This window comes from Symphalangus syndactylus, chromosome 23 (assembly GCF_028878055.3).
Source record: "Symphalangus syndactylus isolate Jambi chromosome 23, NHGRI_mSymSyn1-v2.1_pri, whole genome shotgun sequence".
Classification (NCBI taxonomy): domain Eukaryota; kingdom Metazoa; phylum Chordata; class Mammalia; order Primates; family Hylobatidae; genus Symphalangus; species Symphalangus syndactylus.
The window spans coordinates 39,943,250-39,958,964 of NC_072445.2; the positions used below are offsets into that span (position 1 = coordinate 39,943,250).

Consider the following 15,715-nt stretch of genomic DNA (forward strand, 5'->3'; position numbering starts at 1 on the left):
GGGGCAGAGAGGGGGGCAGAGGGGCTGGGTGCCTGAATCCTTGGGGGCTGCAGGGTGGGAGTGAGGCCCTGGTTCTGGAGGGCAGAGGAGTGCGTCTATCTGTCCCTGGCACTGTGCCAGGCCTGAGTCACGCTGCTCACTCCCTTCCTCCTCCCCAGCTCTCATTCACCTCCACACTGCAGCCAAGGGAGGCCCGCCCTGGCGTGGGCTGCTGCCTGTGGCCTTGGGCAGGCATGAGCAAAGGGGCCAGGGGTTGCCTGTCCTCCCCCACCCTGTCGGGGCCTCCCTCCCCCTCTGCTGAGCCTCGGTTAATTATAACTCTGACCTAAGTGCCCTGTGACGTGGAGCCCGGGCCAGCCCTGCCCAGGAGACCCAGCAACCAGGTAGGGGAGGGCCTGAGAGGAGTCAGGCTTCCTGTGCATGGGGAGTGTTTCTGTGGCAGGGCTGGGGACTCAGCCAGGGACTGGGGAGGGGGGCCTGGGGGAGGAATCTTGGACCCCTCTCCTGGCAGGTGTGTATGTCCCTAATGGTCCGATGAGGCCCTCAGGTTGTCTGGGTGACAGGGAGAGGGTGGGGAAGCCAGGCTGGAGCAGACGCGACTTTTGAGGTAAAGCAGGTGCCCATGGAGACGCGCAGAGCCAGCCTGCCCTGGAATCGCGGCTGCTTCCTCCTCCCTTGAGAGCCTTCTGTCTCCCAGGTCCATGTCTCAGCCATGCTCCCCACGGAGGTGCCCCAATCCCACCCGGGCCCCTCAGCGTTGCTTCTGCTGCAGCTGCTGCTGCCCTCCACATCTGCCTTCTTCCCCAACATCTGGAGCCTGCTGGCTGCCCCTGGCTCCATCACCCACCAAGACCTGACTGAGGAGGCAGCGCTCAACGTCACCCTTCAGCTCTTCCTGGAGCGGCCACCCCCAGGCCGCCCCCCTCTTCGTCTTGAAGACTTCCTGGTGAGCATCCCAGGGTCCTGTCACACCCCTGCCAGAATCTCCAATTCCATGGGGCCTCTACTCCTTGAGGGCTCTGGTTGCCAAGAGAAGAGAGACCCATGGCCCCACCCCTGCAGCAACAATACCCAGTAGTCTTGGTCCTGAAATTAGGAGTTCCCTCCTTAGAAAGGTCTGGGACTGTCCCTCCTTTGTGGGGCTCAGGACCCTCATACCCAGCCTTGAGTGTCAGTTGCTGAGATAAGGTGGGCAACAGTCAATCCAAGGGGCCTCCCTGGAGCCCCATCCCCCGCTATTCTCCCCAGGGTCGAACACTCCTTGCTGATGACCTCTTTGCCGCCTACTTTGGACCTGGTTCTTCTCGGCGGTTCCGAGCAGCCTTAGGTGAGGTGTCTCGTGCCAATGCAGCCCAGGACTTCCTGCCGACTTCCAGGAATGACCCCGACCTGCACTTTGATGCTGAGCGACTGGGTCAGGGACGCACGCAACTGGTAGCGGCTCTGCGGGAGACCGTGGTGGCAGCCAGAGCCCTTGACCACACCCTGGCTCGCCAGCGCCTCGGGGCTGCACTTCATGCCCTGCAGGTGAGAACAGGGTTGGGTTGATGGTCAGAGGGGTCTACACTTCCAGTGTGCCTGTCCGGGATGGAGCGCGTCCTATGGTGCCTTCTTGATCATGCCTCCTCCACTCTGGAAGGGGTGGGCACTGGTACTCGGTGCCCCGAGGCTGTGTCCCAGTTCCCCACCTCCAAGCTGGCAGTACTTCCTGTAGGAACAGCAAGGAGGGCGCTGTGGCTGGAGAGAAGTGAGAGTGAGAGAGGAAGTCTGCGAGGTCAGAGAGCTGAGGGAGCAGCACACGCTGCAGGACTCTGCAGGCCGAGAGAGGCCTTGGGTTAGACTCTGAGCTGGGAAGAGATGCTGGGACAGTTTCCACCTGGGCAAAGCTCTGCTCTGAGCAATGGAGAGAGGGCAGTGGAGGGGACTTGGGGTGTCTGGTGGGAGCAGTGGGGGTGGGAGGGGACTTTCACGGCGGGGGGGGGAACTCAAAGGAGTGGCATATTAGTGCTGGAGATGGTAAGAAAGGCCAGACTAGTGCCTCATTCCCCTTCTCCTGTCCTCTGGACCAGGATTTCTACAGTCATAGCAACTGGGTGGAGCTGGGTGAGCAGCAGCCACACCCTCACCTCCTCTGGCCAAGGCAGGAGCTCCAGAACCTGGCACAAGGTATGGCTGTGACCCTGGTGGTGAGGCAGGAGTCCACAGGGCCACCTCAGTCCACCCAGCCACTGTGTCACATTCTGAAGTCCCAGAGGGTATGATGTTACTTAATCTCCACAAGGACCGAGGTCCCCCAGTCCAAGCAACGCCCGGCTCGGTTAAGCAGCTTCCCCAAGGTCACACAGGGAAACATAGCTAGGACCAGGTCTCCAGACCTCAGTCCCGTCTTAAGTGTGGCTTCCTCCCCGCACTGACTCACACGGGGCCTTCTCTCACAGCCCCCTCACCCTCTCACCTGGAAGCTGCCTCCTGTCCACAACTCACAGAGGGCATAATCCCCATAGGATTGGTCCCTACACGTACTGTGTTTGTTTGTTTGTTTCTTATTATTTATTTATGTATTTATTTTTTAGAGATGAGGTCCCACTATGTGGCGCAGGCTGGTCTGCCCGCCTTAGCCTCCTAAAGTGCTGGGATTACAGTCGTGAGCCACCGCACCCAGCCTGTGCTGTGTTTTCTAGCGCAGCCCCAGTTTCAAATATTCAGGCTCACTGCGGGCCCATGATCCTAGGTTTTAGTTCAGAAAGCCTTGCTAGGGAACTTCTGGGCGTTCGCCTCATTCCAGCTGGGAGGAAAAGCTGAAGAGGTTTGGGTGGGTGGGGATAAAGGCCGGGGGTGGCCGAATCTTGGGTTTTAGCCCTGCCCTCTCTTCCCAGTGGCCGATCCTACCTGCTCCGATTGCAAGGAGTTGAGCTGCCCCGGGAATTGGCTGGGCTTCACACTCCTCACCTCTGGCTACTTTGGAACTCATCCCCCAAAACCTCCAGGTACCAGACAAGAAAGTTCCCCAGAAGTAAGAGGAGAAAGTCACTCCCTTACAGGATCTCTGTCCTGTAGGCCTGTATGCTTTTTTTTTTTTTTTTTTTTTTTGAGACCGAGTCTTGCTCTGTCGCCCAGGCTGGAGTGCAGTGGCGCAATCTCGGCTCACTGCAAGCTCCGCCTCCCGGGTTCACGCCATTCTCCTGCCTCAGCCTCTCCGAGTAGCTGGGACTACAGGCGCCCACCACCACGCCCGGCTAATTTTTTTGTATTTTTAGTAGAGACGGGGTTTCACCGTGGTCTCGATCTCCTGACCTCGTGATCCGCCCGCCTCGGCCTCCCAAAGTGCTGGGATTACAAGCGTGAGCCACCGCGCCCGGCCAGGCCTGTATGCTTTTGCTATGGCGTCTCCTCCTAGGAGGAGAGGATGCTGCGAACAGGGTGGGTGGAGGAAAGTCTCTCGAGGAGGCTGTGGTGGGGTGGAGGTAGGGGAGCAACTTCTTCCTCCGCTGATAGGATTTCTCCCTTGTCATAGGCAGCTTTGGGGGACTGGCTGGAGGGATCAGGGGATCCACCATGTGCTGTGGTGATTGACCACCACGCCCTAAGATATACTCCAGAATTCCCCTCCACAAAGCATCATCCTTTTTTTTTTTTTTTTCTTTAGATGGAGTTTTGTTCTTTTTGCCCAGGCTGGAGTGCAGTGGCACGATCTCGGCTCATTGCAACCTCCGCCTCCCAGGTTCAAGTGATTCTCCTGCCTCAGCCTCCCGAGTAGCTGGGATTACGGGCATGCGCCACCACGCCCGGCTAATTTTGTATTTTTAGTAGAGATGGGGTTTCATCATGTTGGCCAGGCTGGTCCCAAACTCCTGACTTCAGGTGATCCACCTGCCTCAGCCTCCCAAAATGCTGGGATTACTGGTGTGAGCCACCGTGCCCAGCCATCATTTATTTATTTATTTATTTTTTGAGACTGAGTCTCACTCTGCCGCCCAGGCTGGAGTGCAGTGGTGTGATCTCAGTTCACTGCAACCTCCGCCTCTTGGGATCAAGCTATTTTCCTTCCTCAGCCTCCTAAGTAGCTGGGATTACAAGCATGAGCCACCACACCTGGCTAATTTTTATAGTTTTAGTAGAGACAGAGTTTCACCGTGTTGGCCAGGCTGGTCTCCAGCTCCTGATGTCAGATGATCTGCCCGCCTCGGCCTCCCAAAGTGCTGGGATTCCAGGCATGAGCCACCGCGCCCACCCCCATCATCATTTCTTGCTGAACACTTGCTGAGGGGTGAGAGGGTCAGGCCAGGCCTGAAAGGGCCTCATTTTCTTAGGAGGCAGTGGGTTTTTGACCTCCACTCTCCAGATCCCTTTCCCCAACCCAGGGAAATGTAGCCACGGGGGCCATTTTGACCGGAGCAGCTCCCAGCCACCGAGGGGAGGCATCAATAAGGACAGCACATCCCCAGGCTTCTCCCCTCACCACATGCTGCACCTCCAGGCTGCAAAACTGGCCCTTCTAGCCTCCATCCAGGCCTTCGGCCTTCTGCGAAGCCGCCTGGGAGACAGGGATTTCTCCAGGTGAGTGGCCTCCTGGGGATGGACCCCTTCATGAGGAGGCACTCCTGCAGGAAGGGAGAAACCAGGCACTGGGGACAAACATGCAGGCCCTTCACTGTGTCTCTGGCTTGCTCCCCAGGCTGCTGGACATCACCCCAGCCTCCAGCCTGAGCTTTGTCCTGGACACCACGGGCAGCATGGGTGAGGAGATCAACGCTGCCAAAATCCAGGCTCGCCACATTGTGGAGCAGCGGAGAGACAGCCCCATGGAGCCTGTCCACTATGTCCTGGTGCCTTTTCATGACCCAGGTAAGTGTGGTCTGGCTAGGACAGTAGAGGGGAGGAAAATTCAAGGTAAGGGATAGACTGGGCATGGTGGCTCACACCTGTAATCCCAGCACTTTGGGAGGCTGAGGCAGGTGGATCACCTGAGGTCGGGAGTTTGAGACCAGCCTGACTAACATGGAGAAACCCCGTCTCTACTAAAAATACAAAATTAGCCAGGCGTGGTGGCGGGCACCTGTAATCCCAGCTACTCGGGAGGCTGAGGCAGGAGAATCGCTTGAACCCAGGAGGCAGAGGTTGTGGTGAGCCGAGATCGTGCCTTTGCACTCCAGCCTGGGCAACAAGAGCAAAAAACTCTGTCTCAAAAAAAAGAAACGAAAAAAAGGTAAGGGATAAAGGCCCGTGGTGAGGAAGTGGGCTCGTGGTGGCACTTCCTGTAGTCCTGAGTGAGCCTCTGCTGTGTGCATACAGAAAATTAGAAGAAACCTGGGTGGGGTGGCTCACACCTGTAATCCCAGCACTTTGGGAGGCAGAGGTGGGAGGATCGTTTGAGCCCAGGATTTCAAGACCAACCTGGGCAACACAGAGAGACTCAGGTCTCTACAAAAAAATTAATAAAAATTATGTGTGGGTGTGGTGGCGCATGCCTATAGTCCCAGCTACTTGGGAAGCTGAGGCAGGAGGATCACTTGAGCCCAGGAGATTGAGGTTGCAGTGAGCCGTGATGGCACTACTGCACTCTAGGGCGGCCTGGGTGATGCAGTGAGACCCTGTCTCTAAAAAAAAAAAAAAAAAGATAACTAGCAGACTTGCCCCCCACTGTTTCTAAAATGGCAGCACTTTCCATGAGTTTAATGCATGATTCGTGCTTTGGCACGTGGCCTCTGCTTTCTTAGGCTTTCATGCTAATAAACCATTTTCTTTTTTTTTTTTTCTTTTTTTTTTTTTTCTTTTTTTGAGACGGAGTCTTGCTCTGTTGCCCAGGCTGGAGTGCAGTGGCATGATCTCGGCTCACTACCAGCTCCGCCTCACGGGTTCACGCCATTCTCCTGTCTCAGCCTCCTGAGTAGCTGGGACTACAGGCACCCGCCACCATGCCCGGCTAATTTTTATATTTTTAGTAGAGATGGAGTTTCACCGTGTTAACCAGGATGGTCTCGATCTCCTGACCTCATGATCCGCCTGCCTCGGCCTCCCAAAGTGCTAGGATTACAGGCGTGAGCCACCGTGCCCGGCTGCCATTTTCAATTCTCTCCATTTCCTATAGACAGAGATTGGGATGAAGATGGGGTTGGCGGGGCCAGGCTTCTGGGAAGCATCTGAGATAGCTAGCTACATTGTATTCCTTTTCCATTGATTAGAAGTTAGACTCTCTGGCTTGAGTCTGACTGTATGTCTTTAGGCTGGTCATGTAAACTTTCTTTCCCTCGATTTCACCATCTGTAAAATGAGTATCAGTTATCGTATCACTTAGGGTGAGGCAGGAACAAATCACAATGGTGGAATGTCATCAGTTAAGGCTATTTTCACTTCTTTTGTGGATCTTCAGTTGCTTCAGGCTGTCTAGATGTATAAGTGCCAGTCACGGGGGATATGATGGCTTAGCTTGGGCTAGAGGCCTGACACATCCCTCATCCTGCCTAACTCCCAGAGTTGAAATGATGATCAAATAAAATGCCTACTGGACTGAGAGTTGCCTAAATTTGAGTCTTATTTGTCTGCATACATCCTACAGTGGCTGGCATTTAATAGAGACTTATTATGTTTGATGAAGATATAAATAAAGGTATAACTAAGAACTTAGCACTTATGTGTCAAAGCACTATCTTAAGATTTGCAAAATCAACTCATTTAGTCCTCCCAATAAGCCTCTGAGGTAAGTGCTATTCTGTCTCTTTTCTTATGAGGAAACCCAGTGTCTTTTTTTTTTCATTTTTTTTTTTTTTGAGAGAGAGAGAGTCTCACTGTCACCCAGGTTAGAGTGCAATGGTACAATCATGGCTCACTGCAGCCTCGATTCAAGCAATCCTCCTGCCTCAGCTTCCTGAGTAGCTGGGACTACAGAGGAGCACCACCATATCCGGCTAATTTTTGTATTTTTTGGCAGAGATCGGATCTCACTATGTTACCCAGGCTGATCTCAAGCTCCTGGGCTCAAGTGATCCTCCCACTTCAGCCTCTCAAAGTGCTGGGATTATAGGCGTGACCATATTTTTTTTAAATATATGCACATGTACCCAATAAAGGCCTACAGGAAATGCCACCATTTTTTTAAGGGAGTGGAGGCCACCTTCCCGCCAGGGACACCTAGGTCTGCCCTGCCCTGTCCTGCCAAGTATGACTTTTTTTTTTTTTTTTGAGTCGGAGTCTGTCGCCAGACTGGAGTGCAATGGCACGATCTCGGCTCACTGCAACCTCCGCTTCCCGCGTTCAAGTGATTCTCCTGCCTCAGCCTCCCCAGTAGCTGGGACTACAGGCACACACCACTACGCCCAGCTAATTTTTGTATTTTTTAGTAGAGACGGGGTTTCACCATGTTGGCCGGGATGGTTTTGATCTCTTGACCTCGTGATCCACCCGCCTTGGCCTCCCAAAGTGCTGGGATTACAGGTGTGAGCCACCACGCCTGGCCAAGTATGAGTCTTATAATGGAGTATTGTTATTTCAATACTTGTCCACTCTAGAAGCACACCGGGCCCCTCAACTGGGGAGGTGGCTCTGGGTAAGAATGAAGGGAGCTCTTTCCTCACTTATCTTAACCTCCTTTCCCCTTCCCAGGGTTCGGCCCTGTCTTTACAACCAGTGACCCTGACAGCTTCTGGCAACAGCTTAATGAGATCCATGCCTTGGGGGGTGGAGACGAGCCTGAGATGTGCCTGTCAGCCCTGCAGGTCTGGCCCCTCCCTTCTTCCCTTCTTTATCCCCCCCCGCCCCGTTTCCTGGCCCCACCACCAGGGGGAGCTAGATCCTTCCTGGGGCTCCCTGCCACCTTCAGAACCTAGATCCACTAGCTTCACTCCAGGGTTCCCGGGCCGTATTCCCTTCTGCTTCATCCTCCTTGGCTCTACCCATTCCCCTCCTGCTGCCATTGTTAACACTGGGCGTTGCCTTCCCTGCCAGCTGGCCCTGCTGCACACACCTCCACTCTCAGATATCTTTGTCTTCACGGATGCCTCCCCTAAGGATGCCTTTCTCACCAACCAGGTGGAATCCCTGACTCAGGAGCGGCGCTGCCGGGTGAGCAGAGCTGGTGAGAGACCCAGCGTTAGCCTCCCAGGGATGTGAGAGACCCTGGGACAATCTCGTAACTAGGGTTGCGCCACACTATGGTGGCCCAACAAGCCTTGGTATATGGTGGGAGAAGCAGACAATGAACGGAACATTTCCTGATACCTTTAATGATACACGTAGGAGGCCCTACCCTTAATAATGCTGAATTTTTATTTGAATCTGCCCAATAAACAATGTGAAGAACTGGGGATCTGGTCGCCAAAAATCCACTGTGACATTTACAAGGGGGTGGCCAATACTAACTGAAGGCAGGGGGTTCTGTCATTGGGATTCCCCACCCCAGCAGCCAGAAGGCAGGCAGAGACCTTATGACGAACCATCAGCTCTGGAGAAGGCTTGAGCACAGGGATTCTCATTCATAATAGTGGATGGCACTTGGACACCCCAATCACTGAGCTCTCTTCTGGCCACAGGTAACATTCCTGGTGACTGAAGATACATCAAGGGTTCAGGGCCGAGCTCGGCGTGAGATCTTGTCCCCTCTGCGTTTTGAGCCATACAAAGCAGTGGCCCTGGCCTCAGGAGGAGAGGTGATCTTCACCAAAGACCAGCACATTCGAGACGTGGCAGCCATTGTTGGGGAGAGCATGGCTGCCCTGGTGAGTAAGTGGGGGCCAGCGCCCTCACTGAGGAACTGAAGGGTGGTCAGGCCGCATCTCTCTTCTTATAGGAGAAAGGGGAATCACTCTCACTGCTGTGGTGTTCTTCCAGTCACGGGGCAGGAAAGGAAGTTTCTCTCCCTCTGAGATTCATGGCTAGCCACTTCTTTTTTTTTTTTTTGAGATGGAGTCTCACGGTCACCCAGGTTGGAGTGCAGTGGCACGATCTCGGCTCACTGCAACCTCCACCTCCTGGGTTCAAGGGATTCTCCTGCCTCAGCCTCCGGAGTAGCTAGAGTTACAGGCGCCCACGACCAGGCCCGGCTAATTTTTGTATTTTTTTAGTAGAGCCGGGGTTTCACCATTTTTTTGGCCAGGCTGGTCTCGAACTCCTGACCTCAAGTGATCCGCCCATCTTGGCCTCCCGCAGTGCTGGGATTATAGGCTCGAGCCACTGCGCCTGGCCTGCGTTGTCCTTTTATATCAGTAAACCCCTCCCCACTTGGCTTCCAGTATTCTACCTTCAGGGTTACCACAGGAAGTCCTATCATCTCTTTGGGGAGGTGGCTTGTATTTTGCGGAGACAGTCTCGCTATATTGACTAGGCTGTTCTTGAACCCCTGGCCTCAAGTGATCCTCCTGCCTTGGTCTCCCAGGTGCTGGGATTATAGACATGAGCCACCATGCCTGGCCTATCATCTTTTAATGGGGCACAAGATGTGATTGTCTCATCCTGAATCCCTTGCCTCCAACTTTGTCTCTGACCATAATAACTTCATCCCTGGCCCTGTGCCCCTCTCTCACTGGTATCCCTTTCTCCCTGTGTGACGTGGTTTCTTTCTTTTTTCTTTTTTTCTTTTTTGAGATAGAGTCTTGCACTGTCGCCCAGGCTGGAGTGCAATGGCGTGATCTTGGCTCACTGCAACCTCTGCCTACTGGGTTCAAGCGATTCTCCTGCTCCAGCCTCCCAAGTAGCTGGGATTACAGGGGCCCACCACCACGCCTGGCTAATTTTTTGTATTTTTTTTTTTTAGTAGAGATGTAGTTTCACTATGTTGGCCAGGCTGGTCTCAAACTCTTGACCTTGTGATCCACCCACCTCAGCCTCCCAAAGTGCTGGGATTACAGGTGTGACCAACCACGCCCAGCCCAATGACGTGGTTTCTTTCTATCTCCCCTTTCTTCTTTGTTCCTCATCCCATACCTCATCTTCTCCCCCATTTTCTGGTCCTGCCAATCCCTCAAGGTGACTCTTCCCCTGGACCCTCCTGTTGTGGTGCCTGGGCAGCCACTTGTGTTCAGTGTGGACGGGCTGCTCTGGAAGATCACAGTCCGGATCCACGGAGACATAAGCAGCTTCTGGATCAAGAACCCTGCAGGTACCTCTGAAGGCAGAGGGAAGAATGGGGACTGGGGAATAGACAATCGAGGGGATGTACTCAAGGAGAGCAAGTGCTTCATGTGACAATCTCTTCCCTGACCCCAGGGGTCTCCCAGGGCCAGGAGGAAGGTGTGGGTCCTCTAGGTCACACTCGCCGCTTTGGGCAGTTCTGGATGGTGACCATGGATGACCCTCCACAGACAGGAACCTGGGAGATCCAGGTCACAGCTGAGGACACCCCCGGGGTGAGAGTGCAAGGTAAGGAGGGAGATGTTCCTGGGAAGGGGAAGGAGAGACTGCAGGCCTCAGAGAACACGATCAGTCACATTCCTTTCAGGAAGGGCTCTGACTGCCTTTGCCCTTTCCCAGCCCAGACCTCCCTGGACTTCCTCTTCCACTTTGGGATCCCCGTGGAGGATGGACCCCACCCTGGCCTCTACCCCTTAACTCAGCCAGTTGCAGGTACATCTATTCCCTGAGCCCCCCCCCACCTAACCCCCAGTTTTTAATATATATATATATAATGTATATATGTATACATACATCTATGCATATGCATAACTTTTTTTTTTTTTTTGAGACGGAGTCTTTCTCTGTCCCCCAGGCGGGAGTGCAGTGGCGCGATCTCGGCTCACTGCAAGCTCCGCCTCCCGGGTTCACGCCATTCTCCTGCCTCAGCCTCTCCGAGTAGCTGGGACTACAGGCGCCCGCCAACACGCCCGGCTAATTTTTTGTATTTTTTTTTTTTTTTTTTTTGAGACAGAGTCTCGCTCTGTGGCCCAGGCTGGAGTGCAGTGGCGCAATCTCGGCTCACTGCAAGCTCCGCCTCCCGGGTTCAAGCAATTTTCCTGCCTCAGCCTCTCCGAGTAGCTGGCACTACAGGCGCCCGCCACCGCGCCCGGCTAATTTTTTTGTATTTTTAGTAGAGACGGGGTTTCACCGTGGTCTCGATCTCCTGACCTTGTGATCCGCCCGCCTCGGCCTCCCAAAGTGCTGGGATTACAGGCTTGAGCCACCGCGCCCGCCCGCATATGCATAACTTTTATATTGAGTTATAATTTACATAATGTGCACTAAAGTGTACAGTTTGATGGATTTCATATAATATACCCAGTTCAGGATATAGAACATTTCCAGCACCCCAGAACTCCCTCCTGATGCTCCCCATCAATACCCCTCGAAGGTAACCTATTTTCCCATCCGTACTCCCCAGAAGGAACCCCTATTTTGAAGGCCATTAATTCTTTTCTCCCTGTGTCTCCGAATCTCACAATGTTCTCCCCTCCTCGCCCCTGTCCCAGGTCTCCAGACTCAGCTGCTGGTAGAAGTGACAGGATTGGGTTCCAGAGCCAATCCTGGGGATCCTCAGCCGCATTTCTCCCACGTCATCCTTCGAGGGGTCCCAGAGGGTGCCGAACTAGGCCAGGTGCCCTTGGAGCCAGTGGGACCTCTGGAGCGAGGTCTCCTCGCAGCCTTGCTGCCGCCCACGCTGCTGTCCACCCCTAGACCCTTCTCCCTGGAGCTGATTGGCCAGGACGCAGCGGGGCGGCGCCTGCACAGGGCTGCCCCTCAGCCTAGCACTGTAGTCCCTGTCCTTCTGGAGGTGAGACGCTAGGGGAAAGTGCGGCTGGGGCTGGAGAGAGTTAGAGCGGCCCCTTCCCTGACGAACCCTTCTCTGCAGCTTAGTGGCCCCTCGGGTTTCCTGGCCCCGGGCAGCAAAGTCCCGCTCAGTCTCCGCATCGCCAGCTTCTCGGGCCCTCAGGATCTTGACCTTAGGACTTCCGTCAACCCCAGCTTCTCCCTCACCTCCAACCTCTCCAGGTGAGGCCCCTGAACCCTCCAGCTCCCTCTGGCATTTTGCCCGGCCTATGCTTATCCCAAGCCCTGCCCCTGGCCCCTTCCGATTGGCCCTCAGAATCCTCCCCTCCCCTCTCGTGCCCCTGCAGGCTTCCCCTGACTCTAGGCTCTGGGCAGCCTGGGGCTTTAGCGACGCCTATATCCTCTCTCCAGGGCTCACCTGGAACTGAATGAGTCGGCCTGGGGCCGCCTGTGGCTGGAGGTCCCAGATTCAGCAGCCCCGGATTCCGTGGTGATGGTGACTGTGACTGCAGCGGGACGAGAAGCCAACCCAGTACCCCCGACTCATGCCTTCCTCCGGCTCCTGGTATTGGCCCCAGCCCCGCAGGTGAGGAACCGCTACTTTCCATCACAGGGTAGGCAAGGCGGGGGAGGGTGGTGTAGGTTTAATTTGAGTACAGCTCTAGCACACCCTGTCATTCTCTTCCTCTTCCCCACAGGACCAGCACGCCACCCCTACCGGCTCACCTGACACGATCCTCACCACGGCCACCCCCGCCTTTTCCCCGTTCACATTGGTGACTCAAGGCAGGGCTGGGGCAGGGCTGGCGGGCAGCCCCTGGTGGGGCACAGTTGGAGGGGTGCTGCTTCTGCTAGGTCTGGCCTCCTGGTGACACAACAGGCTCTAGAGGGATGGGTCTCCAGCACTATTTTCAACCTGCCCCATTGGTAAGAAGACCTGGGACACATTTGTCACATAGGTCTTAGGACCTTACCTCTCCTAGCTGGGATGAAGGTTCTCTTTTTTGAGACAGGAGTTTTGCTCGTTGCCCAGGCTGGAGTGCAGTGATGCGATCTCGGCTCACTGCAACTTCAGCCTCCCAGGTTCAAGCGATTCTCCTGCGTCAGCCTCCCAAGTAGCTGGGATCACAGGTGCCTGCCACCACGCCTGGCTAATTTTTTATATTTTTAGTAGAGACAGGGTTTCACTATGTTGGCCAGGCTGGTCTCGAACTCCTGATCTCAGGTGATCCACCTGCCTCTGCCTCCCAAAGTGCTGGGATTACAGGCGTGAGCCACTGTGCCCGGCCAATGAAGGTTTTCTTTCTCCAGCACATCCTTTTCCTTTCTTAAAAACTTCGAGACTGGGGCTGGGTGCAGGGGCTCATGCCTGTAATCCCAGCACTCTGGGAGGCTGAGGCAGGAGGATCACTTGAGCCCAGGAGGTTGAGGCTGCAGTGAGCTGTGGTCGCACCACTGCACTACAGCCGGAGCGACAGTGAGACCCTATCTCAGAAACAAAACAAAACAAAACAAAACACCCTGCAAGACTGGGATAGAGGGCAATGGATTTTCCCACAATGCACTTTTCCTAACCCTATGAGAAACAAACCAAAGACATTTTTGGAGAAAGTTGCTTTCTGGAGCAGCTTCGGTTTTATTTTTGTATTTAAGGCTGAAGGGCAGTTTCAATAAACATGTCTTCTTCCCAGAGGGATTTCAAAGAAAGATCATTTTTGCATGTCATATAGGGGAGAATGAACACATGAGACACCAAGAAGATGAAGTTTTCAGGAGCAGAGGAGAAACTTTACACCAAGATGTCTGAACTTCATTGACTCACTACCTGGAGCCATTTTTTAGCTGTTGAGTTAAGAAACAGAAAAAGGAGCCTGGGGCTTCTGACTCTTTCACCAGGCTTAGGGGAGTGAGAGGAGGCTTTAGACACGGGTAGCGCCTCTTGGCCCCTTGGTGCAGCCCCGCTGAGCCATCTCCTCCTTTGGCTGGGTGACTTTCTGCTGCCTTGACAACTCCTGGAGGAAAGGAGAAACAGATGGGGCCTCTGGGCTCCTCCCAGCCCTGTAGGGTGGGGATCCCGCCCTCTCTCTTGAAGTTTACCTGTTGCTGCCACAAGTTCTGCTCCCTTCGTCTTTCCTTTGAATCCTGGGTGGTGCAGGAACTAGCCTTGTTCAGTGGACTTGGGGAGAACTGGAGGGGAAATTCACTGTGTTTTCTGTTAAGCCAGCACTGATCCCAACAACTCCCCTCTCTAGTCCAACTTCCCAAAAGTCTAAACTGAAAACAATAAACTCACCTTCTCATGAATCAGATTCTGCAAACAGATGTTCACCTTTTGAATCTGGGCTAACGGGGGGCGACCAGGCTCTGAGTGTAAATCTGTTAGAAAATTCTAGAGGAGGAGTTGGAGGCTGACAACATGGTGAAAACCTGAGGTCCATCTGCCACTCTATTCCTGTCACCACAGGCCATCCCTCTCATCTGGATCCCCTCATCCCAGTACCCTCCCAGGCAGGTGGGAAAATCCAGTACTCTCCACCTCCATCTCTTTAGCACATCAGTTCCTCCATCTCCCTCAAATAGCACAATACCCCCTTTCACTACTCTTCATGGAGCCTCCCTGTCCATCCCTGCCCCATTGGAATAATCCAGGCCACACCCTCATCTCCATGGAGTGATCCAAATCCCTCTGAATGGAATGCAGACCAGCTTCCTCCAGCCCCAACAATGAACACCAACTTAACACTTGGTGGCATCCTGTCATTACAATGCTGCCTCCAACTCATGATCCCTGACCATTAACTCTCCCCTCTCCAGAGTGGTCTCAGGCTGTGTCTACACATTCCCTGTTCCTCCCTCCCTGGCCCTCCCTCCATTCACACAGAGGGGCAGCCCCCATACCTCACCAAGGGCCCCTAGATGGAGCTGCTGTCGCTGTGCCTCCCTCAGATGGTCTTCAAACCAGGCCTGGCCATGCTGTAGCAGCTCCAGCCCCTGCCACAGGGCATCCTGTTCTCTCTCCAGAGCCTGCATCCTCCGCAGCTGGGAAAGGCAGTCACAGAGGCCGACTCTCGTGCCACAGCAGGGCTCTGGGTTGTGGCCCTTTCTCTCCACCCCTAGTTGGGTTCACTGTGTGGTCACTGAGTGTGAACCCAGACTGGCCACTAAGGACCTGGAGGGCAAGGGGAGGCAGGCGGCAACACTGTAGGCCCTCAAGTTGAATGGAAATATAAAGGGCAGATTATGGAGAGAGTTCCCCTGGGACCTCTTTTTGGGCTGATACTCACCCAAAGGAAGAAGCTCTGGGCCCCTGGGTCTTGGCGGCTTGTCCCCAGCGGCAGCAGCAGGACTGTGTAGGGAGCCTGCACCAAGGGCACCCCGCCAGAGCCCTGGCTCCCCATGGCTCTGAGGTGGGAAGGGTGGAGCCACTCCCACTGGTGCAGCCTGCGCTGGTCCCTCCCCTCCACCCCTGCCTTGCACCTATCCTGCCTCTGTCAGTCTCTCAGGCCCCTTCCTGCTGTGTCTGAGGCTTGGGTGTTCCTACTTGAGGAGACCATCTCCCTTGGACCCCTCTGTCTTCCCTCTGTTTTGTAGGGCCTCTCTGAAGGGGTTCGTTCTCATGAAGTATCCTTGGGTAGAATCCGAGAGTCTTCCTACAGCAACAACATTGCATTTTTTTTTTTTTTTTGAGACGGAGTCTTGCTCTGTCCCCCAGGCTGGAGTGCAGTGGCGCGATCTCGGCTCACTGCAAGCTCCGCCTCCCGGGTTCACGCCATTCTCCTGCCTCAGCCTCCCAGGTAGCTGGGACTACAAGCGCCCGCCAACACGCCCGGCTAATTTTTTGTATTTTTAGTAGAGACAGGGTTTCACCGTGTTAGCCAGGATGGTCTCGATCTCCTGACCTCGTGATCCGCCCGCCTCGGCCTCCCAAAGTGCTGGGATTACAGGCTTGAGCCACCGCACCCGGCCACAACATTGTATTTTTACTGAGGCAGGGTAGGTTCCCCGGGGACTCCTGCTGTGTGTT

General features: G+C 54.6%; 2 protein-coding genes across 8 annotated transcripts; one reads left to right on the forward strand and one right to left on the reverse strand.

Annotated features, from left to right (window-relative positions):
- Positions 1-14: 14 nt before the first annotated feature.
- Positions 15-14,009, forward strand: VWA7 (von Willebrand factor A domain containing 7). Of its 7 annotated transcripts, none has more exons than XR_010119275.1 (17): positions 21-946; positions 1,249-1,527; positions 2,070-2,166; positions 2,877-2,987; positions 4,362-4,557; positions 4,676-4,845; positions 7,600-7,712; positions 7,942-8,058; positions 8,526-8,711; positions 9,958-10,090; positions 10,198-10,350; positions 10,462-10,554; positions 11,394-11,695; positions 11,774-11,913; positions 12,103-12,277; positions 12,390-12,618; positions 13,422-14,009. XR_010119275.1 is itself a non-coding variant. In XM_063633199.1 (17 exons), exons 2-17 carry the CDS (start codon positions 713-715, stop codon positions 12,561-12,563), a joined length of 2,673 nt encoding a protein of 890 aa, XP_063489269.1. In that variant the 5' UTR covers positions 21-511; positions 698-712; the 3' UTR covers positions 12,564-14,009. The 7 variants fall into 7 exon arrangements, 5 of the variants coding, with proteins under 5 accessions (XP_063489269.1, XP_055120391.2, XP_063489270.1 ...); XM_063633199.1 differs by having other exon boundaries at positions 21-511; positions 698-946; positions 12,390-14,009; XM_055264416.2 differs by having other exon boundaries at positions 21-383; positions 698-946; positions 12,390-14,009.
- Positions 13,565-15,533, reverse strand: SAPCD1 (suppressor APC domain containing 1). Its single transcript, XM_055264440.2, has 5 exons — positions 14,976-15,533; positions 14,590-14,730; positions 13,985-14,080; positions 13,789-13,878; positions 13,565-13,703 (listed from the first exon to the last, which is right to left on the reverse strand). Exons 1-5 carry the CDS (start codon positions 15,087-15,089, stop codon positions 13,611-13,613), a joined length of 534 nt encoding a protein of 177 aa, XP_055120415.1. The 5' UTR covers positions 15,090-15,533; the 3' UTR covers positions 13,565-13,610.
- Between the last annotated feature and the right edge of the window lie 182 nt (positions 15,534-15,715).

Coding starts and splice junctions, on each gene's coding strand:
- VWA7 (XM_063633199.1), top strand. CDS start 713: ATGCTCCCCACGGAGGTGCCCCAATCCCACCCGGGCCCCTCAGCGTTG. Junction 10,555..11,393: donor CTTAACTCAGCCAGTTGCAG/GTACATCTATTC, acceptor CCCCTGTCCCAG/GTCTCCAGACTCAGCTGCTG. Junction 11,914..12,102: donor CTCACCTCCAACCTCTCCAG/GTGAGGCCCCTG, acceptor TCCTCTCTCCAG/GGCTCACCTGGAACTGAATG.
- SAPCD1 (XM_055264440.2), bottom strand. CDS start 15,089: ATGGGGAGCCAGGGCTCTGGCGGGGTGCCCTTGGTGCAGGCTCCCTAC. Junction 14,081..14,589: donor ATCTAGGGGCCCTTGGTGAG/GTATGGGGGCTG, acceptor CTCCTCCTCTAG/AATTTTCTAACAGATTTACA. Junction 13,879..13,984: donor AGAATCTGATTCATGAGAAG/GTGAGTTTATTG, acceptor TTTCCCCTCCAG/TTCTCCCCAAGTCCACTGAA.